Source organism: Nannospalax galili, unplaced genomic scaffold (genome assembly GCF_000622305.1).
Source record: "Nannospalax galili isolate Female #2095 unplaced genomic scaffold, S.galili_v1.0 scaffold375, whole genome shotgun sequence".
In the NCBI taxonomy this organism is placed as follows: Eukaryota; Metazoa; Chordata; class Mammalia; order Rodentia; family Spalacidae; genus Nannospalax; species Nannospalax galili.
The window spans coordinates 1795602-1816565 of record NW_008337054.1 but is presented as its reverse complement, the minus strand read 5'-3'; the positions used below and the strand labels follow the sequence as shown (position 1 = coordinate 1816565).

General features: G+C 37.7%; 1 protein-coding gene across 2 annotated transcripts; it reads left to right on the top strand.

The window, feature by feature from the left end:
* The first annotated feature begins 1610 nt into the window (after positions 1-1610).
* On the top strand, positions 1611-17400 carry Spaca1 (sperm acrosome associated 1). 2 transcript variants are annotated; one of them, XM_008831848.2, is made up of 7 exons: positions 1611-1833; positions 7049-7105; positions 10432-10533; positions 11695-11801; positions 12182-12317; positions 16483-16600; positions 17167-17400. In XM_008831848.2, exons 1-7 carry the CDS (start codon positions 1611-1613, stop codon positions 17321-17323), a joined length of 900 nt encoding a protein of 299 aa, XP_008830070.1. In that variant the 3' UTR covers positions 17324-17400. The 2 variants fall into 2 exon arrangements, with proteins under 2 accessions (XP_008830070.1, XP_008830069.1); XM_008831847.2 differs by having other exon boundaries at positions 1611-1839.
* Positions 17401-20964: the final 3564 nt, after the last annotated feature.

Genomic DNA, 20964 nt, shown 5'->3' with positions numbered 1-20964 from the left:
AAGTGGCTCTAAAAGAACCTGTTAGATGCTCACCTGTAAGTCAATTGACACTGGTTCTCCAAGAGTTCCAGAAGCTAGTTAATGCCTGGATGCATCTGTAGTATGTGACTCATCTTGTGTGCCACAGGAATTTAAATAGTGAACCTCAAACTATTACCACCTCTGTATCTTTTTAAAAATCACTGAACAATAGCAAGCTCCTATATGGCAACTACTAGATAAAGTCAAATTCGGAACAAAACTTTAAAAAAATTACAACCCTGATTTTTTTTTTTCAGTGATTAAACTCTTCTGCCCAGTCTAAATACATCTTCTTAGTTTTTACATTACAGGACTCACTAAGCAATGAATGAACATTTCAGAGCGCTGGTTGGGAGACCAGCTTTGCAAAGTTTTGCTGGATGATCTTGGACTTGTGATTTAATCTTTCCAGTTCCCAACCTCATCACTTAATAATGAGGGGATTGGAATTTAATGATTTCCAGGTTTCTGAATCAAAAAGTCTATGATTCTACTCTTAAAGAAGAAATATGAACTCATGATCACTGAAAACATCATCAGTGGAAGGGACTTAATTGAACTTTATTCTTTGTTCATATGACATAATTACACATATTGGTACTGAATAAGGCAATGGGAAATTGTACTTAAGATCTAACCTTTTCCTACTGATTCAGGTGAAATGCAAGATATTGATTGATTCTAGATTTCAGTCTGACTCAACTTTAGTAAAAGACATCTTTCACAGTGACCAAAAGATGTTTTCTCCAAATCAAACTTCAGAGAGATCCAATATTGTTAAAAGACAACAAGATCCAAAAGCCTCTCTTAATGAAGAAATGAAGTAGAATCCTGCATCCCCTATTTGGTATCCTAGCATCAGGTACTCCAATACCATATTTGAGGCAAATAACTTGACAAATGAACATCGTTTCTTCTTCTGCCCCAGTCTACCTCTAAGAAGCTCTGAGGTATCATTCTTAGAAAGACCTTTATGAATTCTTAATATATCCCAAGTTGGAGAGTCTGGCTAGGGAATTTTGAAACCAACTCACTTGAAGTGAGCTTGATGAGTCTAGTTCGAAACCAGTACGCCCAGGAAACATGAAAAGGAATGTCTTAGACGAAAAGAAGGAAGATGTGCGAGGACGTTGGAAGGCCGCTGGGTTAACCAACCAACACAAGCAGCTGACCTCAGAAGCAGGTGGCAGGAGACTGGAGCTCAGGGCGACTCGCAGGATAGACAGCCGTGCTCAGGGAGTGAACTTGCACAAAAGGCCACCTAAGTGGGCGCGTTTCCAGTGCCCTGCCCGTCCCACACCTCTCACTTGGCGAACTCCCGCCCAGCGCGCTGAGACCATCCACTAGCCATGCGTTTCCCATGCCCCCACCCCCGCGTCCCCCGGCCCGCGCGTTCCCGCCCCTCGGCACGCGCGCCCCGCCGTCCAGGCCTCGAACCCCAGCAAGGCCCTGGCCCGGTGACGCGCGGTGACGCGTCAATGGTTGCCCTGCGCGCGGCTTCTCAGCGGAGCGCCGGCCTCTGTCCGTCGCGCCTCTCCTGGGGAGCGCGGGCTTCGACTGTGCGTTGGGCGGCAGTGCGCCCGGGAACTATGCGCGCCCAGGGCGCGGGCTGCCCCGCCGCGCTTCTGCTGGCCGTCGGCTGGCTGCTCCTGGCCGGCCTGCAGCCCTCGCGTGGGGCCAATGTCACCGCTCTCCAGGATCCTGGCGGAGTCCGCGAGGGCGAGGACGAGGGCGACACCGAGACCTACGAAGAGGCGGAGAACGACAGCGAGGAGCCAGAGAGCGACGCCTCGGCTGAGGCCGAGGAGGAAGGTGAGGGCGGGCGGCTGGCCTCCTCCCAGCCGACTGCCGCACCACCGTCTGTAGCGTGCGCCCGCTGCGTGCCGGCCCAGCCTGCCGGTTTAGTGCCTCTTCCGGCCTTCAGAAAAGCACACGTATAGAAACTGCTAAGAAATACGTTATTACTTTGGCTGAGGAAAATCATGTTTTTAAGGGATAGGCTAGCGTCCCGCCATGGGGAATCGTTTCTTGACTCCCGTTCAGTCATCTTCCCTTCCCATTGCAAGTTGTCTTTTCTTGTATTTTTTAAATTCCAAAATGAATTTAACGTCCTCTTCCTTCCCTGTTCTTGAGATGGGAATTCAAGGGAAGTCAGGATTCTTTTTACTGTGACACGTCTAGACGTCCGTTACGCTGACAAAATTGCCCTGAAGGCCTGTAAGCTTGGTGCAGCCCCTAACCTCAGCACTCTTACAGCCGGTGGTGTCCTCTGTATAACTTTCAATGACTCATGACAGCAGAAGACAAAGGATCCAACTAATGGCATTGTTAGATGAAGTGTGATACAAGAGGGAATGAGTGGTACCCTCAGCTTGCCTTACAAGCTGTAGCACATGTTCCATTGAGAAGTAGTAACTCAGGTGCTGGCAGTAAAAAGGTAGTAGGAAGTTGTCAGGCTTCTACAGGACGGTGATTCCCTTCCTCCAGAAAGATCCAGCCGAGTCTTTGTATATCTCTAACTTTCTTGGTGTCTTCTCAATCTGTACATATAGAGTGGGTGCTTTATCTGTCGTCCTTTCTTTTATTTTCTAATGACAAAGTCTCAGCATCAGAAAGAAATTGACTGAGGTTAATAGGAGGATCCTGCCTTGGCAGCATTAGAGTTTGAAGGTTCCTTGATGGTGGGAATGTGGAAAAAACAGACAATTCATAGCTACAACCTCATTCTGCCCTTGGAATGAACAATTTTTGTATTAAACTGGTCAAGGGATGCTTCCAGCTGTAAAATAATACGTGTTATTTAGGCAAAACCCAGGTGATGGAGTCTTAGTGTCTTACATTCGAACTCAAAAGTTAAGTTACTTAGTTTTTTAGCATGCATCTGAAACGCATCCATGATGTAAATACGACTTCAGATGTCAACATCCATGATATAAATATGACTTCAGATGTCAACATCCATGACGTAAATATGACTTCAGATGTCAACATCCATGATGTAAATATGACTTCAGATGTCAACATCTCTACTAGAATCTAGTTATCGTTATTGTAGTTCTTTTTGCACTTGTTTTTTCAAAACGATACTTCAGAAAAGCATTAAAGGCCCACATTCTTTGCAGCATAATTGCAAAGCATTTCATTTTTTAGATTCACAAATGCCAACTGGATGACTAGTTCAATGAGTTTTATTCATTTCAACATCACCTGTCTTCTTTCAGTTCCTGCATACAGACCTCCTGTCATGATTTATCTACTTATTTCGTCAAGTGAATTTGATGTATAAACATGTCAAAGGAAAGAATACTGTCCCTGTTGCTTTTTAAAAAACAAGATGGCTCAGGTTTTTGTCACAAAGTATTTTAGAATCAAATCCCTTCTCGTGAAAGCTGTACTATGTGTGCTCTTTATCTTTAGAAGCAGTGTCTGCTCATTGATTTTCAGAGAATTCTGAATATTCATTTAAGATGTCAAGCAGATTTTGTTTATAAAATTAGTATCACTATTATCATTCATGTTGTTATCTATCTGTTCATCTTCTGATTTATTTATTAATTGTGAAATGTTCATCCCTGACCATTTTCATCTTTTTACTGTTATCAGGGAAAAAAGAACAATTCTCAAACCTCAACTAGGTTCATTGAAATCAGAAACAGAGTAAGAAGGAGAGGGCCTGGGAGCTATGGCTCATTTCACAATTATACCATCTTTCTAGACAATTCCAATCATTGTTCCATTTTAATATTTTAGTCTTTTAATAATATAGTTGGGAATAATTGGTGAGCAATGAAATAATGTTTCAAGATGAAATAGCACAGATAGTATGCTAGATTAACTCCTCTATACTTTATATTTCTTGTGTACCTTTTAAAATATAAACATTCTAGATTGATGTATTCTTAGGCTTTTAAAAGGATTCAGTAGATCTAGATAATGAAGTATAAAATCAGTTTCATTCCATTCTATAAAAATATAGCTATGCCTGGGCCTGGTGGCATAGGTCTGTAATCCCGGTTTTTGAGAGGCTGAGGCATTTGAACACTGCAAATTGAAGGCTGGCTTGGACTCCAAAGTGAGTTCAAAGCCAGATTGGGTAATTTAATGAATTCTTGCCTCAAAAAGTTTAAAGAAAAGAGAGCTAAGTATGTAGTTCAGGATGGAACACTAGCCTAGCATGTGTGATACCCTAGGTTCAATTACCATTACTGTAATAAAATGATTTCCTTTATTTTAAGAAAGAGTAAAAGTCACGAAATACAAACCTTATAAACCTTCTCCCAAAAAAGACACTTTCAGGATTACAGTTGTGCCCTGATGGTGTGTGCTGCCAGTCACAGTGCTGTTGAGAGCAAGTAGCAGAATGACTACCTGCATCGGCAAGGGTGGAGGCTTCAGAGGAGTGTCCGGGAGTCCCCAGTACACTCTGGCCTCCTTTGGAACTCACTGTTGAACCCACTGCTTACTTACTGCTTACTCTTTCGCCTATCAGAATTTCTGGACAGTTAACGTTTCAGTTTTACCCATAGAATTTTTGGTTTCTCTGGCATTTCATTTTGTTAGTTTTGGCTTTTCTTCACCTTTTCACTTTTTGATCCAAATTTATCACCAAATATATTTGCTGCCTTCCTGGCTTTGAAGGATTCAGTCAGCAAAATATTAAGATTCTTTTTATAGGTCATTAATAAAATATTGACCAAGACATAGCCATGTGACACATGATTCCTTCTACAATGATACCGGCTGATTATTTAGCATATGTGGGTCTTCCAGTTTTACTGATATTCAGACTTTATTTTCCATGTTACACATTGATATATAAAGGACATTTTTGATAAATGCCACATTGAAGTCCAGATACAAATAATTTTTCTGACCCACCATTGTAGGATTCCCATTTGATAAAAATGACTAAATGATCCAATGGACACTCAGTACATCAAAAACATTAAAGTTGAAAGGAACTTTAGAAACTGGCTTAATCTGTTTTTACCTCTGTGGAAATTCAAATTACAATAAACTGAATATGTTCCTTAAGTAGCAAAGATCAATTGGTGGTTTTGAGGAGGTTGTGTTTTAAAGTAGCCTGGTATTCATTCTCTTATATGTGATTTTTATGCTCAGGATTTAGGTTTTTAACTTTTATCCCATAATGTGTCAACTGAAAGCATTTAAGTATTCCAGTTATAAAAATGTCAGTTCAAAATTGATCATCATTGGGGCTGGAGAGTTGGCTCAGCAGTTAAGAGCATTGATAGCTCTTGGAGAGGACCTGGGTTCGGTTTCCAGCACCCACATGGCAGCTAACACCCATCTGTAACTCCAGTTACAGGGGATCCAATGCCCTCTTCTAACCTCTGTGGGCATTGCAGGACAAGGGTGCACATACACACATGCAGGCAAAGCACTCATACACATTAAATTTAAAAAAATAAAATATTTTTAAAAACCAAAATTGATCATCATGATGGCCCAAATTACTTATTTAACAAGTTGATATTGACTTGCATATGTCAAATGTGTACTCTGCATTTACAATACTGTAGTTGGTGCTTGCAAATACAGTACAAAAGGCTGGTGAAATTATTGAGGTTTTACAGTAATGAAAATAGGAAGAAAGTAGTGTATAAAATGAGTAACTAGAAAATGAGTTTGTCAGGCAATTATATCTGAAGCATGTCTGTAGTCCTAACAATTTATAGAATGCTTTCCCACATGTTATTTTATTTAATTCTTATATCATGAGATAGTCTTTCTCAAATTTTTACAAAGGGTTAACTAGGCCTAACAATTTAATTGATTTGCTCGAACTCAGTTAATTAGTATACAAACCACACTTTTGACTTCAAGTTTGATGTGCTTTCTCATATGATTTGTTGCCTGAAGATGCAATCCCATTCAAAAGTTATCCTCTAGAAACCCATTTTTTCAACGGAGATTACAGTCTTAGTCTGTGTTTTTAAGACTGTTATATGTTACACCATAGGAACTCATGACAAACTTGAGAATCTTTAGAAAACAAGCAAATGTCCTGGCGTGGTGACTCAAACCTGTAATCCTGGCACTAGGAAAGCTGAGACAAGAGCATCACTGAGCTCCAGGCTAACCTGGGTTAGAGAGCAAGATTGTCTCAAAAATAGAAACAAGGAGCTGGAGAGATGACTCAGCAGTTAAGTGTACTGAATGCTCTCACAGAAGATCCAGGTTTGGTTCCCAGCACCCACATGGCAGCTAATACCTGCCCACTTACCTGTAACTCCAGTTATAGGGGATCCAGATTCAGGGGATCTACGGGCACTGCACATGTGTGGTACATAGACATTCATATAGGCAAAACATTCATACAAAAAAATTAATAAATCTTTTTCAAAAATAGAAACAAAATTAAACCCCAAAATAACAAAAAATGAAGAAAAAAAAAGAAATGACTGTTAAGCTTCTGAAATAATTGTATATCCTTGATTATTCTGCTGAATAAAGTATTGAAATGAATTATTGAAGCATCTAAATTTACCATTTAAACCTGGAAAGTGAGTAAAATCAATTGATAGCTTTTATAATTTTAATACACACTTCATTTAAGTACTTATTTTTCATTAGAAATTGTTGTATACTGTAGGGTTTTTTTCTTTTCCTTTTTCATTAGAAAATAGAGGACATTAAAAAATGATTTTTAAAATTCGAAGGCCTTTGTGTATAGGTATATGTGCTTTATTATATTTTCAGTTGAGTTTTAATTCACTGTGTATTAGCTGTTGAAAAAAAGCTGGAAGCTATAGACCAGGTTCAAAGGCAAACTTTTGAAGGTTGTTTCCTAATTTAATGAACTTCTTTACCAGTTTAGGTCTCTTGATTAAGAAGGGGACTGGTAGTGTGAGGAGCAACTTTGCTCTTGGTTTAAATAGAAACAATTTGTAAAATCTGTTGCCATAGTGACAATTATTTGTACCTCTCATCCCCAAGTAAGATGTGTTTCCCTTAGAAAAGTTTTCATATGACTAAATAACATGTTTTTAAACTTTGTATTTAGTTCAGAACAGGACAGTAGTCAAGGAAGTAGAGTTTGGAATGTGCACAGTCACTTGTGGTAAGTAACTCACATAATTTTAACAGATTATGTGACAACTGTTTATTTGTAATCTGTACACTTTCTTTATGTCTCATTGAGTTCTATGTCCAATAGCTATAATTATGTACAACATTAAGTAATTGCTTTAAGAGGTATCTTTTCAGGATTTGTTTTGCCTGTAAACTATCTTCACTAAACTAAAATTCCCTCTGCATCACAGATACTCAAAGATGAGGACTCTTCCAGTGTATCTCACAAATGTTTGCCCACACTGTATTGGTTTTCTGTTTCTCTAATCTGTCATATCTTGGAGAAAAGAGGCATTAACTTTATGAGGAGGGATAGTGATGAAACAACCCGACTATTTTGACCATTCTGTGAACAGAGATTTTATGCAAAATCTCTTATTCAGGCTCCATGTGTAGTAACAGACCACTAGTTCTTAAAGGCTACCCTGAACACATGGAAGACTTGTTAAAGCAGATTGTTGTACCTATCCAGAGTTTCTGACTCACTAGGCCTAAGAATTTGCACTTCTAATCAGTTGACAATGAAAGAGATCTTTAGTGAGAGGTCCCTTGGCTTTGATATCCATTGCCTTAAAACAGGATGGTGAGAAGACAGTAAATAATCCACAAACGCAGTTGTGAATTGTGTAGAATCTGCTTTGAAAAAATCAATACTGATGAGAGGAAATGGGGGGACAATAATTAGATCTTCTGGTCCATGCACACCTAGATCAGAATTTGGGGGCATGAAATAATTGATCAAAAATTATATCTAAATTGATAGCTTTTTAATGTGTATGTTAAAATATACCTAACATAAAAGTTAGTGCTTTAACCACTTTCAGGTGTACAATTCAGTGGTTTTAAGCACATCCACTTTGTTATACAACCATCACCAGGATTTCTAGAACCTTTTTTGAACCCCTAATTAAAACCCTCTTCACATCTTCCTTCCTTCCAGCTCCCGGCAGGAATTATTTTTGTAGGTTAAAATATGGGTTTGGCCTTAGTTTTGTAGTGCCAGTCAAAATAATGGGAATCTTGATAAAAATTCCTATGATTGTCCTAGTAAAAATATTCCTTAATTGCTCAGTTTTAACTTAGATTCTTTCATTTTTTTAATTGCTGTTGCTTCCTTAAGAAATTTTTATAGAGAATTATTTTTATAACAACTCAAGTAATTTATGTTGTCCTTTATTTAAATGCTTGCCTTAGAAATTATATATTCATTTAGAAAATGACTTTTTTTGTTTGTTTATGTCAAACATTATGGGTGCTGAGAATACAGAATTGAACAAAGCTAACAAAGATCTCTATCCCCGAAGAAAGTATATTTTAGTAGGGGCAACAGATAAATAACCTACAAATGTAATATGTCAGATGATAAGTTATGAGGAAAAAATAGTTCCTAAACATAATATTTCATATCTAAACTATTAAAAAATCTGTTCATAGCAGCTATACAGAAAAGGAAAAATGCCCTAGTAAAAATATTACTTAATACCAAAAACAATGTTTTTCTGGTAAAATGGAATATCTTTTATATCTAGGCAACTTTTGGTGCTATTTGTAAAATCTCATACCTACACACATCCCAGTGAACTTATTGATTAAATAAATATGTTAGATACTTGTCTGGAAGATATTTATGCATTTCAGAATGAGGCTATGCCTCTAAATTAGGTACCTTTCAGAAATTCAAGTGGTGCTATATGAAAGCCATTTTCATCATCTTTTTTTAAAATTATATATATAATATATTTTATTTTTAGAAGAAGCTTTTAATTACAGCTTTAACATACTCAAAAACAGTTTCCAGAACAAAGATACATCTCCCTCAAAAATGGCTATAATTTTTTTAGGTTCACAGTTGATCTCCATTTCACTAGTGAAATACACAGTTTCATACAGAAAGACTCATTGTTTTTGCTAATAACACTTAGATATTGCTGCATGCATCTCTAATCTGTATGTATCTGATTATTACTAGTCATAGTTGGTTGCACTCTGATCCTTAGCACCTGTGTATGGCTATAAAGTCATCAGGTAGATATCAATGGTAAGTTTATCACCTCTACTATTAGCATGATGTAAATTTTTATGCTTCCTCCTCAAATATAACTCATTTTTAAAAATTTGTTGATTTTTTGTGTGTACATCACACATTTATTCTGACATTCCATCTCTTGACCTCATAAGGTTCATTTCTTGTGAACCTCAAAGGTGTAATCCACAGCACAACTGCTCCATGTCACTGAGAAACTTGTTAGAAATGTAGAATTTCAGACTTTTTTGAGACTAAATCAGACTTTGAATTTTAGAAAGACCTCTGGGTAATTTGCACACTCTTGAGTTTGTAAGCCACCTGTAGTCTTCTGCTTTTCCTGTCCTTGAGAATGGCTTATGATTAACATCTTCATGGGACGAGCAGAGGGAATCTAGCCCACAAGGAACTCAGGGTGGACTCTTGCTAGCCTGCTACAGTTTATCACAGAACATGATTCAGCATTGTCGCTGACCCGGCATTTCTTGTCTTCCCCGCATTGTGGCAGTCTGAAGACAGACTTAGAGAAGCTCAAGGATCAGCCAATAAAGAGTTGATATTTTTTGCCACAAAAATGTGGCAGCTCTAAAATCAGTATCTAGCTGGAAATAGAGGTATAGTTAATAGTTTATCCAATCTAATTTGCTACAGAGACCTTATCAAATCTAAATACTAAAAAAGCATCATTCATGGTAAAATGTGATTTTGGAATTTCTTCCAGAAGCTCCAATCCCAACTCTGAAAAGTTCCATGAGCAAATAGATTTGTGTAATTCTGTGTATTTTGTCAAATCTGATTTTATTGGTTGTAAAAATCACATTTTATGTACTCTGGAAAGGAAATATGCTACCAATTTATGACATGACACAATTAAAAGTGAGTTCTAATTTCAAAAATATCAAAATGCAAAATTTTGATATTTTAAATCAATGAAAAACTATGTACAATAGCATATTATTAGCATATTGAAAGTTTCCCAAAACTTTTATATTAAAGCAATCCCTTCATTTGATTTAATGCCATTCTCAAATATTCATGTGATCGCAGATTTTTCTGATGGTAATAGCCATAGCAACTAGTGTCTTATGAAATTCTCTTGAGGAAATACTGTTTTAAGAACTAAATAGGATGAGAAGCTTATGAAAACTCTTACTGTTGCCATTTTAAATTTAGGAAATTAGGTTATGAAATTAAGAAAAAATTCTTGAAAAAAGAAGTTATTAACACAGATGGGTAGTAAAGACTCTCTCCAGTTACTTTTTTAAAATATTTGCCCATTTCTTTAACCAAAGGTGTTGGTATTAGAGAAGTTATTTTAACAAATGGATGCCCTGGAGGTGAATCCAAGTGTGTTGTTCGGGTGGAAGAATGCCGTGGACCTGTAGATTGTGGCTGTGAGTTGAACTCATATTGACTGAGGGAAGGAGTTTATCATGGGGAACTATCTTTAACATGAGTCTACTACTGAATACAAGGAGACAATAGACTGATAAAAAGAAGTAATAAAAATTAAGTTGCCCTTCTTTAGACACTAAGAACTTTGAGGGACTTCCTGCTTTGGCTTCACATTTTTCAGTGGTGCCCAAGACTCTGCTTCACTGCACTTGGGGTCTGCGTCTGAGCCTGCTGTAGTGAAACATTTCTGATGTTTGGCCATGGCAGTTTACCTGGAGATTGGTAAACCTTAAATTTGGAACTCTGAGAGATGCTCTGTATAAAATTGGCTTTTCTGACATTTCAACTTCTCTAAGATTTCTTAATCAGGAAATTAGATGCTCCTGGCAGATCTTGAGGTTCAGAGTAACATGGCTAAGCTGAATACCTTGCCTCTCCTCTAACAATTCATTCTGCATACAAATGGAGAGCCACCTCTGAGGTGCATGACCATAAGGAGACTGAGTCTTACAGGCTCCTGGGACCTTGCTTGTATGAACTTACAGCAATGGTGACAGCATGCACAAGACCCATGCAAACTCAATCAGACATGACAAATTCGTATGGGTGGGCTATGGGGGAGAGGTTCAGATACATTAAGATGTACAAAAATTCAGTAAAAATATATTTTAAAATTGGCATAATCACCCTCCCCCCAAAATAATAAATGGATGATAAAATTAGACATTTCCAGGATGTAATTGTCTTCTATATCTTAGGGTGACTTTCAAAAAGTAGTGTGGTATATGAGAAAGGGTCCCCTGACAATGCAAAGGTTTCCTTACCGTAATTTTATTTACCCCTGGGTAGAGAAATAGGATTTGAGACCAGGATTCTAACTTGGCCTGGTGTTCACTCTCTCTGGGGTCTTGAGTAGATTTCATCACATCTTTGAATTGGTTTATTCAACTGGAAAAATTAGAAATCCGATTTTAAGAACTTGCCTAGCCCTAATATATTCATGCATGTGTGTATATGTATATATGACACTGTCCTGATGGTGTTACCTCTCCTTGCACTTGGTTTCTGATGCAATAGAATTTGATTTAAAAAGGAGTATAGTGTATAAAGCAATTTTCTACCCAATGGTATTTACCTGTTTAAGTTTTCTTCTTTTGCAGGGGGTAAACCAATTTCTGAAAGTCTTGAAAGTGTTAGACTGGCATGTGTTCATATATCTCCTGTAAATCGTTTCAAATATATGTGGAAACTTCTAAAGCCAGATCAAGTAAGTAAAGGGCCAGATATAAACTGAGTGTTAGAGTCTTCTTACATGTAACAACCCTATGTATATTTTTAACAAATAAGTAGTTATGTCATTTTATAGGTAAGTAATTGAGGCAAGGAGAGTATTGTTCATAGTCAGGCAGGAAGTGGTAGGGTTGAGATTTGATGTCTGAATTATCTGACTCTGAAATACATATGCACACTTAATTGTATACTAGGCTAAGACAGTGAGCAACTCTTTTAAGGAAAACAAATTGTTTCCTTCTGCTACCAACCTGCTGTCCTGGCTAATGATTTGGTAAGTCGTCACTTCTCTTTGATTGTCTTCATCTGTTATCAGTGAACCCAGTGAAGAACACAGATACTTTTTTTTTTAAATAGCAACCTGTTATACTTGCAAATGACTCCGCCATCCTGGAAGTACAAAGAGAAATTCATCCTATGGCTTTCGAGTGTGACACCCTGGAAAATAATGAAATAATAGCTTCTGTTAAATTCACAATCTACACAACAAATGGTAAGTGTCTAGAAATGTTATGCTTATTCATATCTCAAACTTGCTTTGAGAAACATCAGAAAGAAATACCTGCAGGCCTTCTTAAAACACAGATCTCTACCCAGCCTGACCCAGAACTGCTGATTCAAAAGGGCTCAGTAGAGCTGGCACATGACTTTGCATAAGTTCCCAGGTGAAGTTGTTCCCTAAAACCTAATCCTTCAACTGGAAATATCTTATTGCATTTATTTCTACCACGAAAGTGAAAACAGACAAATGGAATGTCATGACTGCTTACAAAAAAATGTACATAAAATATAATCAAGAAATATGAAGTCAGAGCATTTCTCTTTAAACATTATTCATTTGAAAAAATATTTTGATGATCCAGTATTAAAGTCCTTGATCTTGCCCCAAATATAACTTTGTATATAAGAATTGTTTCTCTTGTAAGATGAAGAATTAATCATTCAGATTAACCTGTGACATTTCCCTTTTGTTTAGTTGCCATTTTTAATGTTGCCATTTTTGTTGGTACTTCTTTTGAGAATTCTCTCAATATTCTGGAACCTTTTTTCCCAAGGAATGTCCATGAATGTAAACCTTTCAGAAGTGGTGGATAATTAAAGGAATCTATGGTTTTATTTGTTTTGTTTTGTTTTGTTGTTTGTTTTGAGACAGGCTGTCCCTGTAACCCAGCTGGCCTGCAACTCACTATGTAGACCAGGCTGGCCTTCATCTCAAAGAGATCCACCTGCTTCTGCCCCCTAAGTGCTGGGGTTAAAGGTGTGAGCCACCATGTCTGGCTCTGTGGCTTTCTTAAAGCTATTTCTGAACATAAAGTAAAGAGCTTCTGTTGGAATCTGATGATATCACCCAATTAAAACTGCCCTTTATTAAAATGAAAACAAGGTGCAAGCAATTTGGGGAAGTTTTAAAAATAAAATATCTATTATTTGTTTTTTTAATTTAATTTTTATTTTACATGTTTGAGTGTTATGCCTACATATATGTAAGTGTACCCATGCTGTGCACTTCTGGCAGAGGCCAGAAGAGGGTGTCAGATCCCCTGGAACTGAAGTCACAGGCCGTTGTTAGCCACCATGTGGTTCTGGATTAGAATCCAGGACCTCAACATGAACAGCCGGTCCTCTTAACTGCTGAGCCATCTCTCCAGTCCTATATTCACTAAACTTCCTGTGATGTGCTTTTTAGTTAGCAACTTAAAAAAAATCTTTGTCTTGAAAGCTAATAAGCATTCTTTTGTTGGGATAACATCAAAAGATAATTTCAGTAACAAGGAACATAATAAGAAAAGCAGGAAAAGACTAGCTTACTTAAAAACTTAAAAAAATGCCTCAACCTTCCCTAGTTTATGACACTATAGGTGTTTGGCTCGTTTTTGCCTGGTAAAGAGTTTTCAGTAGTCAGTTCCTCTCATAGTTATAAAGAAACACATTTGCTTGTCTGTAAGCTAAGGTCTAGACCACAGAATACAGAATACCTGTCCTGTATTAAGACAGAGTTGACTTTTTCCCTGGTAGGAGCCCAGGGATGGTAGGGTAGCTCTGCTCTCAGTGGACACACAATTAAACACAAAATGCTTTCAGAATGCTTCAGTATCTGCTCATCTCTTATAAAAATAACAGTTGCTACACCAGTGCAACAAACCTTCTTGCCTGTTTAGATTTCAAACAGATATTTTGGTTAGAAATATCCATACATTGTATTACAGGAATGAAACAAATATGTAACTGAAGTATTTTAGGGTCATTATAGTTAGTAAAAATTCCCATCTGTTCCTTTCTATATCATTCACTCATAATCATTGTCTTTCATAATTAGGCATTATTTCAGGTTTAATTGTGTGCCCAAAAGAGTACTTTGAAGGCCTAACTGCTCAGTACTTAGAATGTGGCCATATTTGGAAAAAGGATCATTGTAGAGGTAATTAAGATGAGATTACTCTGGAGTCCTTTTAAGAAGAGGGAAACTTGGACATAGGAGTGAGAAAGGGAGAGAAATGGAAGAAGAAAGAGAGGGAAAGAACGGGAGAGGGAGGGAGGGAGGAAGAGAGAAGACAGAGAGGAGGGAGAAAAGAAAAAAAAGGAAAAGGAGGAACGAAGGAAGAGGAGGAGGAAGAGGGAGGGGAGGGGCAAAAATAATGCCACATGAAAGCCATATGAAGGACAAGAGAGACAGAGAGGAGACAGGCACCTGAAACCAGAGACCAAGGTTGGAAATTGGAGTTCAGCTCTAGACTGGCATTACCAGAAACAGAAGAGGCACCAAAGTCCTCTCCTAGAGCCTTCAGAAGATTCACAGGGCCCTACCAACACATTTTTTTCCTTACATTGTCTAGAATACAAAGCAAATCTCTGATGCTGCTAAGTCACCATTTATGGTACTTTGTTTTGGTAGCCCTAGGAAACTAACATTCATATAAGCTATATTTATCTAAAAAGTAAGGCTATTGAAATTCAGTCCATTTTTATTATAAAATCTTAATGGGAAATTCAGCTCTCTTAAAAAATTAGATAGAATTCTATTCATTCTTTGCAAGAAGACTATTAGTTCAAATGAACTGAAATTTCTATACCCCCCACTCTCTACCCTCTCTTGCCTAATGTTGTATGATAGTCAATAAATTGAAATAAAATTTTCATTTCTTTCAAGAATTTAGTCTTAAAGATTGTTTAAAAAATCTATCATGTTTACACATCTGAAATTTTTTCAAAATAAAAGATTAAAACATCTGACAGTAATGGAGAACAAATATAATGCAATCTCTCAATTGTACTTAGGACCATTCCAAGTGAGATCACTAAACTGCACTTATACTATAGAACTTTCTAAGAAAAACAACGATTTATGATCCATGGCATAGAGAATAGGGAAAAGTCCAGAAAAATAAGCAATTGAGATTGCCTAGCCAGTACCACCCAGAGTAATATTATCTTAGTTTGCTTTCTGTAGCTGTGATAAACACCATGAGCAAAAGCAACTTGAGGAGGAAAGGGTTTATTTTATCTTACAGCTTACAGTCCATCATCAAGAAAAGCCAAGGTAAGAGCTCAAGGCAGGAACCTAGAGGCAGGACCTGAAGCAGAGACCATGGAAGAATGTTGTTTACTGGCTTGCTTCCCCTGGCTTACTCAGCTACTATTTTTTCATACCTCTCAGATCCACCTGCCTAGGGATGGTACCACCCACAGTGGACTGGGCCCTCTTATATAAATTAATGATCAAGACAGTGCCCCACAGACATGTCCACAGGTCAATCTAGTGGAGGAAATTCCTCAGTTGAGGTTCCAGCCTCTTTCCAGGCCTGTCTAGGTTTGTGACAAGTTGAAAAATCTATGACAGTTATCAAAGTTAAAATATTAAAATAACCAAAATATAGATTTCTCAAATCATTAAACCTCCCCAACCCTTGTTTTACTCACGTGTGTAATACAGTGTTTAGGCCAGATGGTCTCTGTGTTCTTTCTTCTTTGTGGATATCTTTTGTGTGATTTAGAATTTGGGGCTCATAAGAACCACAGCAAAGCTATGCAATTCACAAATATAATGCTGATATAGACTGTCTTTTCAGCAGGTGGTGATGCTGTCACACATGCTATAGACCAGCTTTGCCTCTTTAATGGCCTTGTTTGCAGAAAGACTCTGACTTTAGAGTGGTGTATGGATATTTGTATGGAGAACACTGAGCCCCAATCTTATGTCATATTAAAAAACAGAGATACATCATACTCCTAAACATAAAAGCTAAGTCCATGAAGCTTTAAGGAGGAGGCATGGGAGAAAGCCTGCATGATTCAGTAATGGGCAAAGTCTTCTTAGACATGACTCACAGAACAATCGCCATAAAAAGAAACATTGAATAAATCAGACTTCATCTAAATTAAAAAACTTCAGCTTACCAAAATAAGTCACTTGGAAAACGAATAGGCATGTCAAACTCTGGGAGAAATTCAAGCCATGAAGCCAGGACCTCAGTTGAGAAAGGCTTCCTAGTTTGTCAGGAAACTAAGTACACCATACCCTGTTACCAGCAATTCTACCCGTTTATCTCACAGAAGTAAAAATTGCCCACAAAATAACTTTTACAGGACTGTTCCATGTAGATAGCCATTTCCTTTCTTTTTCTAGTAGAAATAATCATTGGGTATTTCTAAATGTTTAGAATTGCAGATGAGATCAAGCCGACCAGACACTGATGCAGTCCTAGTTTTTGTGTTGACCATAGGAGTCATTATCTGTGTATTTGTGATTTTCGTATTGATCTTCATCATCATAAATTGGTAGGTAAATGACTGGGATGCATTGTCACCTTTGATTGACACACCCCCTCAGTTCCCCTCTGCCTTTCTGTGAAGTGCAGAACCCTGCCCACCATGTCTCCTCTGTGTGCTTTAAGACTGACGAATTCCTACCTTCTTCTGTAGCTATCTTCTTTCAAGATATTCCATCTCATATGTGGAGGCCTTTAAAAACAATTTCATGTCTTGCTTCCCAGCCATGAGAGAGACTTTAGATATGAGTTTTACAAGGCAATTGTTTTAAAAAAAAAGAATAGTTTGAATATTTGTGTTACCTAATTGTAGTTCTCACATATTTAAAACTTGGTTATTGTTATGAATGCCCCAATTCACTTATATGCAAATATGTTTCTATGTGTATTTTTGCCCTGGAAAATCCCAGGGTTTATCTATCACAGTGCTGCTGGCTTATTCCCAAGTCGATTTGAGTTGTGAATAAAAGGCACTTCTATATAATGGGAATTTAGACATGCACTTCATTTAGCCTTGCTTTCATTTCATATTATGCCCTCTGTTTTTGTTTTTGTTTTTGTTTTTGTTTTCATCAGGGCGGCAGTGAAGTCTTTCTGGGAAGTGAAAGCCTGTACTACTGAGGTACATTCTGAACCGGGTTCTATGAGGTACAAAAACTTGACGTCTCTTGACCAGTCACCAACAGAAATACCTGGACGTGAAGATGATGCTTTAAGTGAATGGAATGAATGATGTATGGATGATGTATGAGAAACCAGAGATGATTAGAACATATCGGATTCATTATTATAAGAATAAAGTATATACTGAAACACTTTAATGATACTGAAGTGAATTTACCTTAGTCTGGTGGTAATGCAGTGTGGAGACAGGCAATGCAGTGTGCTGATTTATTTTTTGTTTTTGTTGTAGAGATAGGGTCTCACTGTGTACACTTGGCTGGCCTGGAATTCACTATGTAGACCAGACTGACTTTGAGCTCACAGAGATCCACTTGCTTCTGCTTCCCAGGCCTGGCAACAGGGCTGTTGTAATTCGTCCTGCTTTGTAGTATAATTACTAAATTTTCTTTTGATTTGTTCTCAGTATTTACCATTTCAGGAAATAGCTTGGGAACATTTATCTAGATATGTATGCAAATACTTTTGATCACTTTGGCCACTTGTAAGGACATTTTCCTTTTCTGTCCTAAATAAGGAAACCATATTAAAGAAGTTGTTTTGGAGAGTAAACTCTCTCCCCTCTGGGAGCATTTGATTGAACTGCTTGAATTTAATTGAAGAAAATCATACTTCAGAATCTCTGTAGGGTATGAGCATCACTTGTAAAATGTAAAATAACAAAGACTTGGTGACTACTATAAGTCAAGCATTGTTCAAAGCATTTTACATACATTAGATAATTTACCTGTGTTAGTATAAAGGAAATAGTTATGGAAGACCAAGAGAGGTGCTAAGAGGTGGCCGAGGAAATGACAGGAATTTAACAATCTGTATTTCTCACAGAAATAATGAATTAAGGACTCTAGAATTACCACTAACAAGCACCTTCATTGTGCTTAGTACTCAATAACTCAAAGTATCACCACAAACTCTTGTGCTTTACCATTTTGTAAGTTTGGCCACCAAGATGTCAAAGCAGTAAAGAATTTGATTCAACAGGCTTTACCAAAATTACTTTTTATAGTAGCACAGAATACATTTAATTTCTTCTGTTTAGATGAATTCCATGTCAACTTTATTGCTGTAATTTCAAGATTTTTTGTTATTTCAAGATGTATCATGATATTATTTTTTTGTACACTGTGAAGAAGACATTGTAAATGGGCCTTTATGGAATACCTTGCTCCAGTAGATAGAAAGAGGCTGATTTGAAGGTACCCATTTTTCTGTTGTACAGCATTTCTATATGAAAAAAGAATCAACTGGTTAGAAAATTATTTTATCTGTTGTAGGAATTCCACTGGAAACCTTAAGTGAATAGGAACAGAGATTGTTTTTTATAAAATCTTCTAAAGGAAATCTTTGTAACACCTAACTCAGGCAAATGTTACACAAAAATCAGCCTTCCAGCTCTTGTTTCTGAGTGTGTATGATCATTCAACTTCAGTACAGATGCTAAAAATTCTTGAATTCTTATATCAATTCTTGAGTTTAAAGCCACAGGCAAGCAGTTCGTCCCAACTATATTTCAATGAATATTAGTGTTCGGTTGAATGAACAGGATTAGCTGTTTGAAGTGCAATCCATCATTTCTGACTGCCTACCTTCCAGGAACATGATAGGAAAGTACTTCCTTAGTCCTCATGGTTGGGAGGGGCTGTATGCCTAGTTCTGTCCAGTAAGTTATCAGCTCAGTTCCAAAGTAGAGTCATTCTGAGGCTGGAATATTTACTTGGGAAAACATCCACAGCTCTGACAGCTTGGCTCTCGGAGTGAGGACTATGTGACAAGGGTCTTCACATTGTACATTATCCCATTATCCCTCACTATTTCAAGTCACTGAGGTTTGCAAGTTATTTGATACAGCAGCTACACTAAAACTGTCCTGATTGACACACATCTGTTTCTCAAAATAAGTGTTCATTATGAACTGAGTTGAAGAACCTTCTTTGCTCAGAATTTCTCAAACTTTCTATGTCCTGCATACGTTATGACTCCCCAAGGAGGACACATGTGAAATAGTTCTCCAGTTCATTGGTGTCTGTGGAACACCAATGAGGATCCAGGGCTCAGTGAGTAATTCTTTCCTAATGTATCACACACAGCAGATCAAATATGTTCCAACAATGGTGGCACTTTCTCTTACATCTGCAATGTTACTTAGTCTCTCTTCTCCAGACCCACATTGATGGTTGTTGTGGTCTGAGAAATGTCCCTGACAGATTAATGTATTTGAGCTCTTGGTCTTCAGTTGGTGGCTCTGTTTGGGGAAGTTATGGAACCTTTAGGAACTGCAGCCTTGCTGAAGGAAATATGTCACTGGGGTGGGCTTTGATGGTTTATAGCCTTACCCTATTTTCTGCTTGCCTCTTCTGCTTCCTGTGTGGGGTTGAGATGTCACCAACCAGGTTGCTGCCTGCTGCCATGCCTTTCCCACCATTAACTCTATCCCTCTGGAACCATAAGGCAAAGTAAAATATTTCTTCCTAAGTTGCTCTTGGTCAGAGTGTCTTATCACAACAAAATAACTAATACAATGGCCTTTCTTGAAATCACTATACTCCAATGACTCTTTATTGTGTTAGGTTAAAACAATTAGCACAATTTATATGAGACCAAATTATAATATCTAGATCTCTTTGAATCTTTCCAGGGCTCATGAAGATCCTCTGCCATATGGCATTTGGTTGTAGTCTGTGTGAGATTTTTCTCTGCCATGGTCCACGAGGTGTCCATTGTGGGCTGCTAAATGTTAATGGAGACCTTCTTTCCTTCCCATCATTCAAGCAGATGGGGCAAGGTATATAGGTTCTGTGTTGTCCTAAATTCCAGCATGAATTTTTTTCCTGATCACTTTCCTGATCACCCAAATGTCCTCAAGGAAAACCATGAGGCTTTCATCTGGATCCAGGAGGTAAGTACAGTCAAGCAAGAATATACTAAAAAGAGTTCCCCCTTTTGAATACCAATCATTAGTCTCTGTTGTGTAGCAGTAGGATTTGAATAGTGTTCAGAATAACACACTATTTCCCAAGAGAATCCTTTATTGATTCAAACATTGACTTAGTTATTCCTACAATATGTTTGGAGAACCCCAAATGATAGGATCCCTCTTCTCTTGGACTTCAGAATTTAACTGTCATATATTACAACCAAAGCCAGCTGCGAATACATTGTAGTAAGGACTACAACTTAGTGAGTATATTGAAGGAATCCTGAAAATTCCTGTGACACAATAGTAGGGGAAATTGCATTTAACAGAAACTTTTCCATAAGTAGAATTACCCTGGTGAGAGGGAGGAGAGCCTAGGCAGAGGGAAGAGCAGGTGTGAATACTCGTAAGTCAGGAACAGGCACGATGCATCCTGAGAAATGCCTAGCAGAGCTGGAGTGTAGAGAGAGGAGAAAGGAGTGGTGGGAGATGAGGCACAGGCAGGCTACTAGAAGTATGGCATTATATATACTTAATGAAAGTATTGTGTGCACTACGAAGTAATGTAGTTCAATGGCTCAAGAATACATATCAAACTGTCAGTCTCCAGAATTTTGCTACACCATAGTTCACCATGCCTCCTTGGAATTTGTTGTTATTGGCATTTTAACAAACTCACTGCTGTTCCTTACCTCAGTAGGATGGACTATGCTTTGACATAACCTGCGTTCTTTTAAGTCCTACTGGTAATGCAGAAACCTTATCAATAGCTTATTTTT

Coding starts and splice junctions, on each gene's coding strand:
- Spaca1 (XM_008831847.2), top strand. CDS start 1,611: ATGCGCGCCCAGGGCGCGGGCTGCCCCGCCGCGCTTCTGCTGGCCGTC. Junction 1,840..7,048: donor GGCCGAGGAGGAAGGTGAGG/GCGGGCGGCTGG, acceptor CTTTGTATTTAG/TTCAGAACAGGACAGTAGTC. Junction 7,106..10,431: donor AATGTGCACAGTCACTTGTG/GTAAGTAACTCA, acceptor CTTTAACCAAAG/GTGTTGGTATTAGAGAAGTT.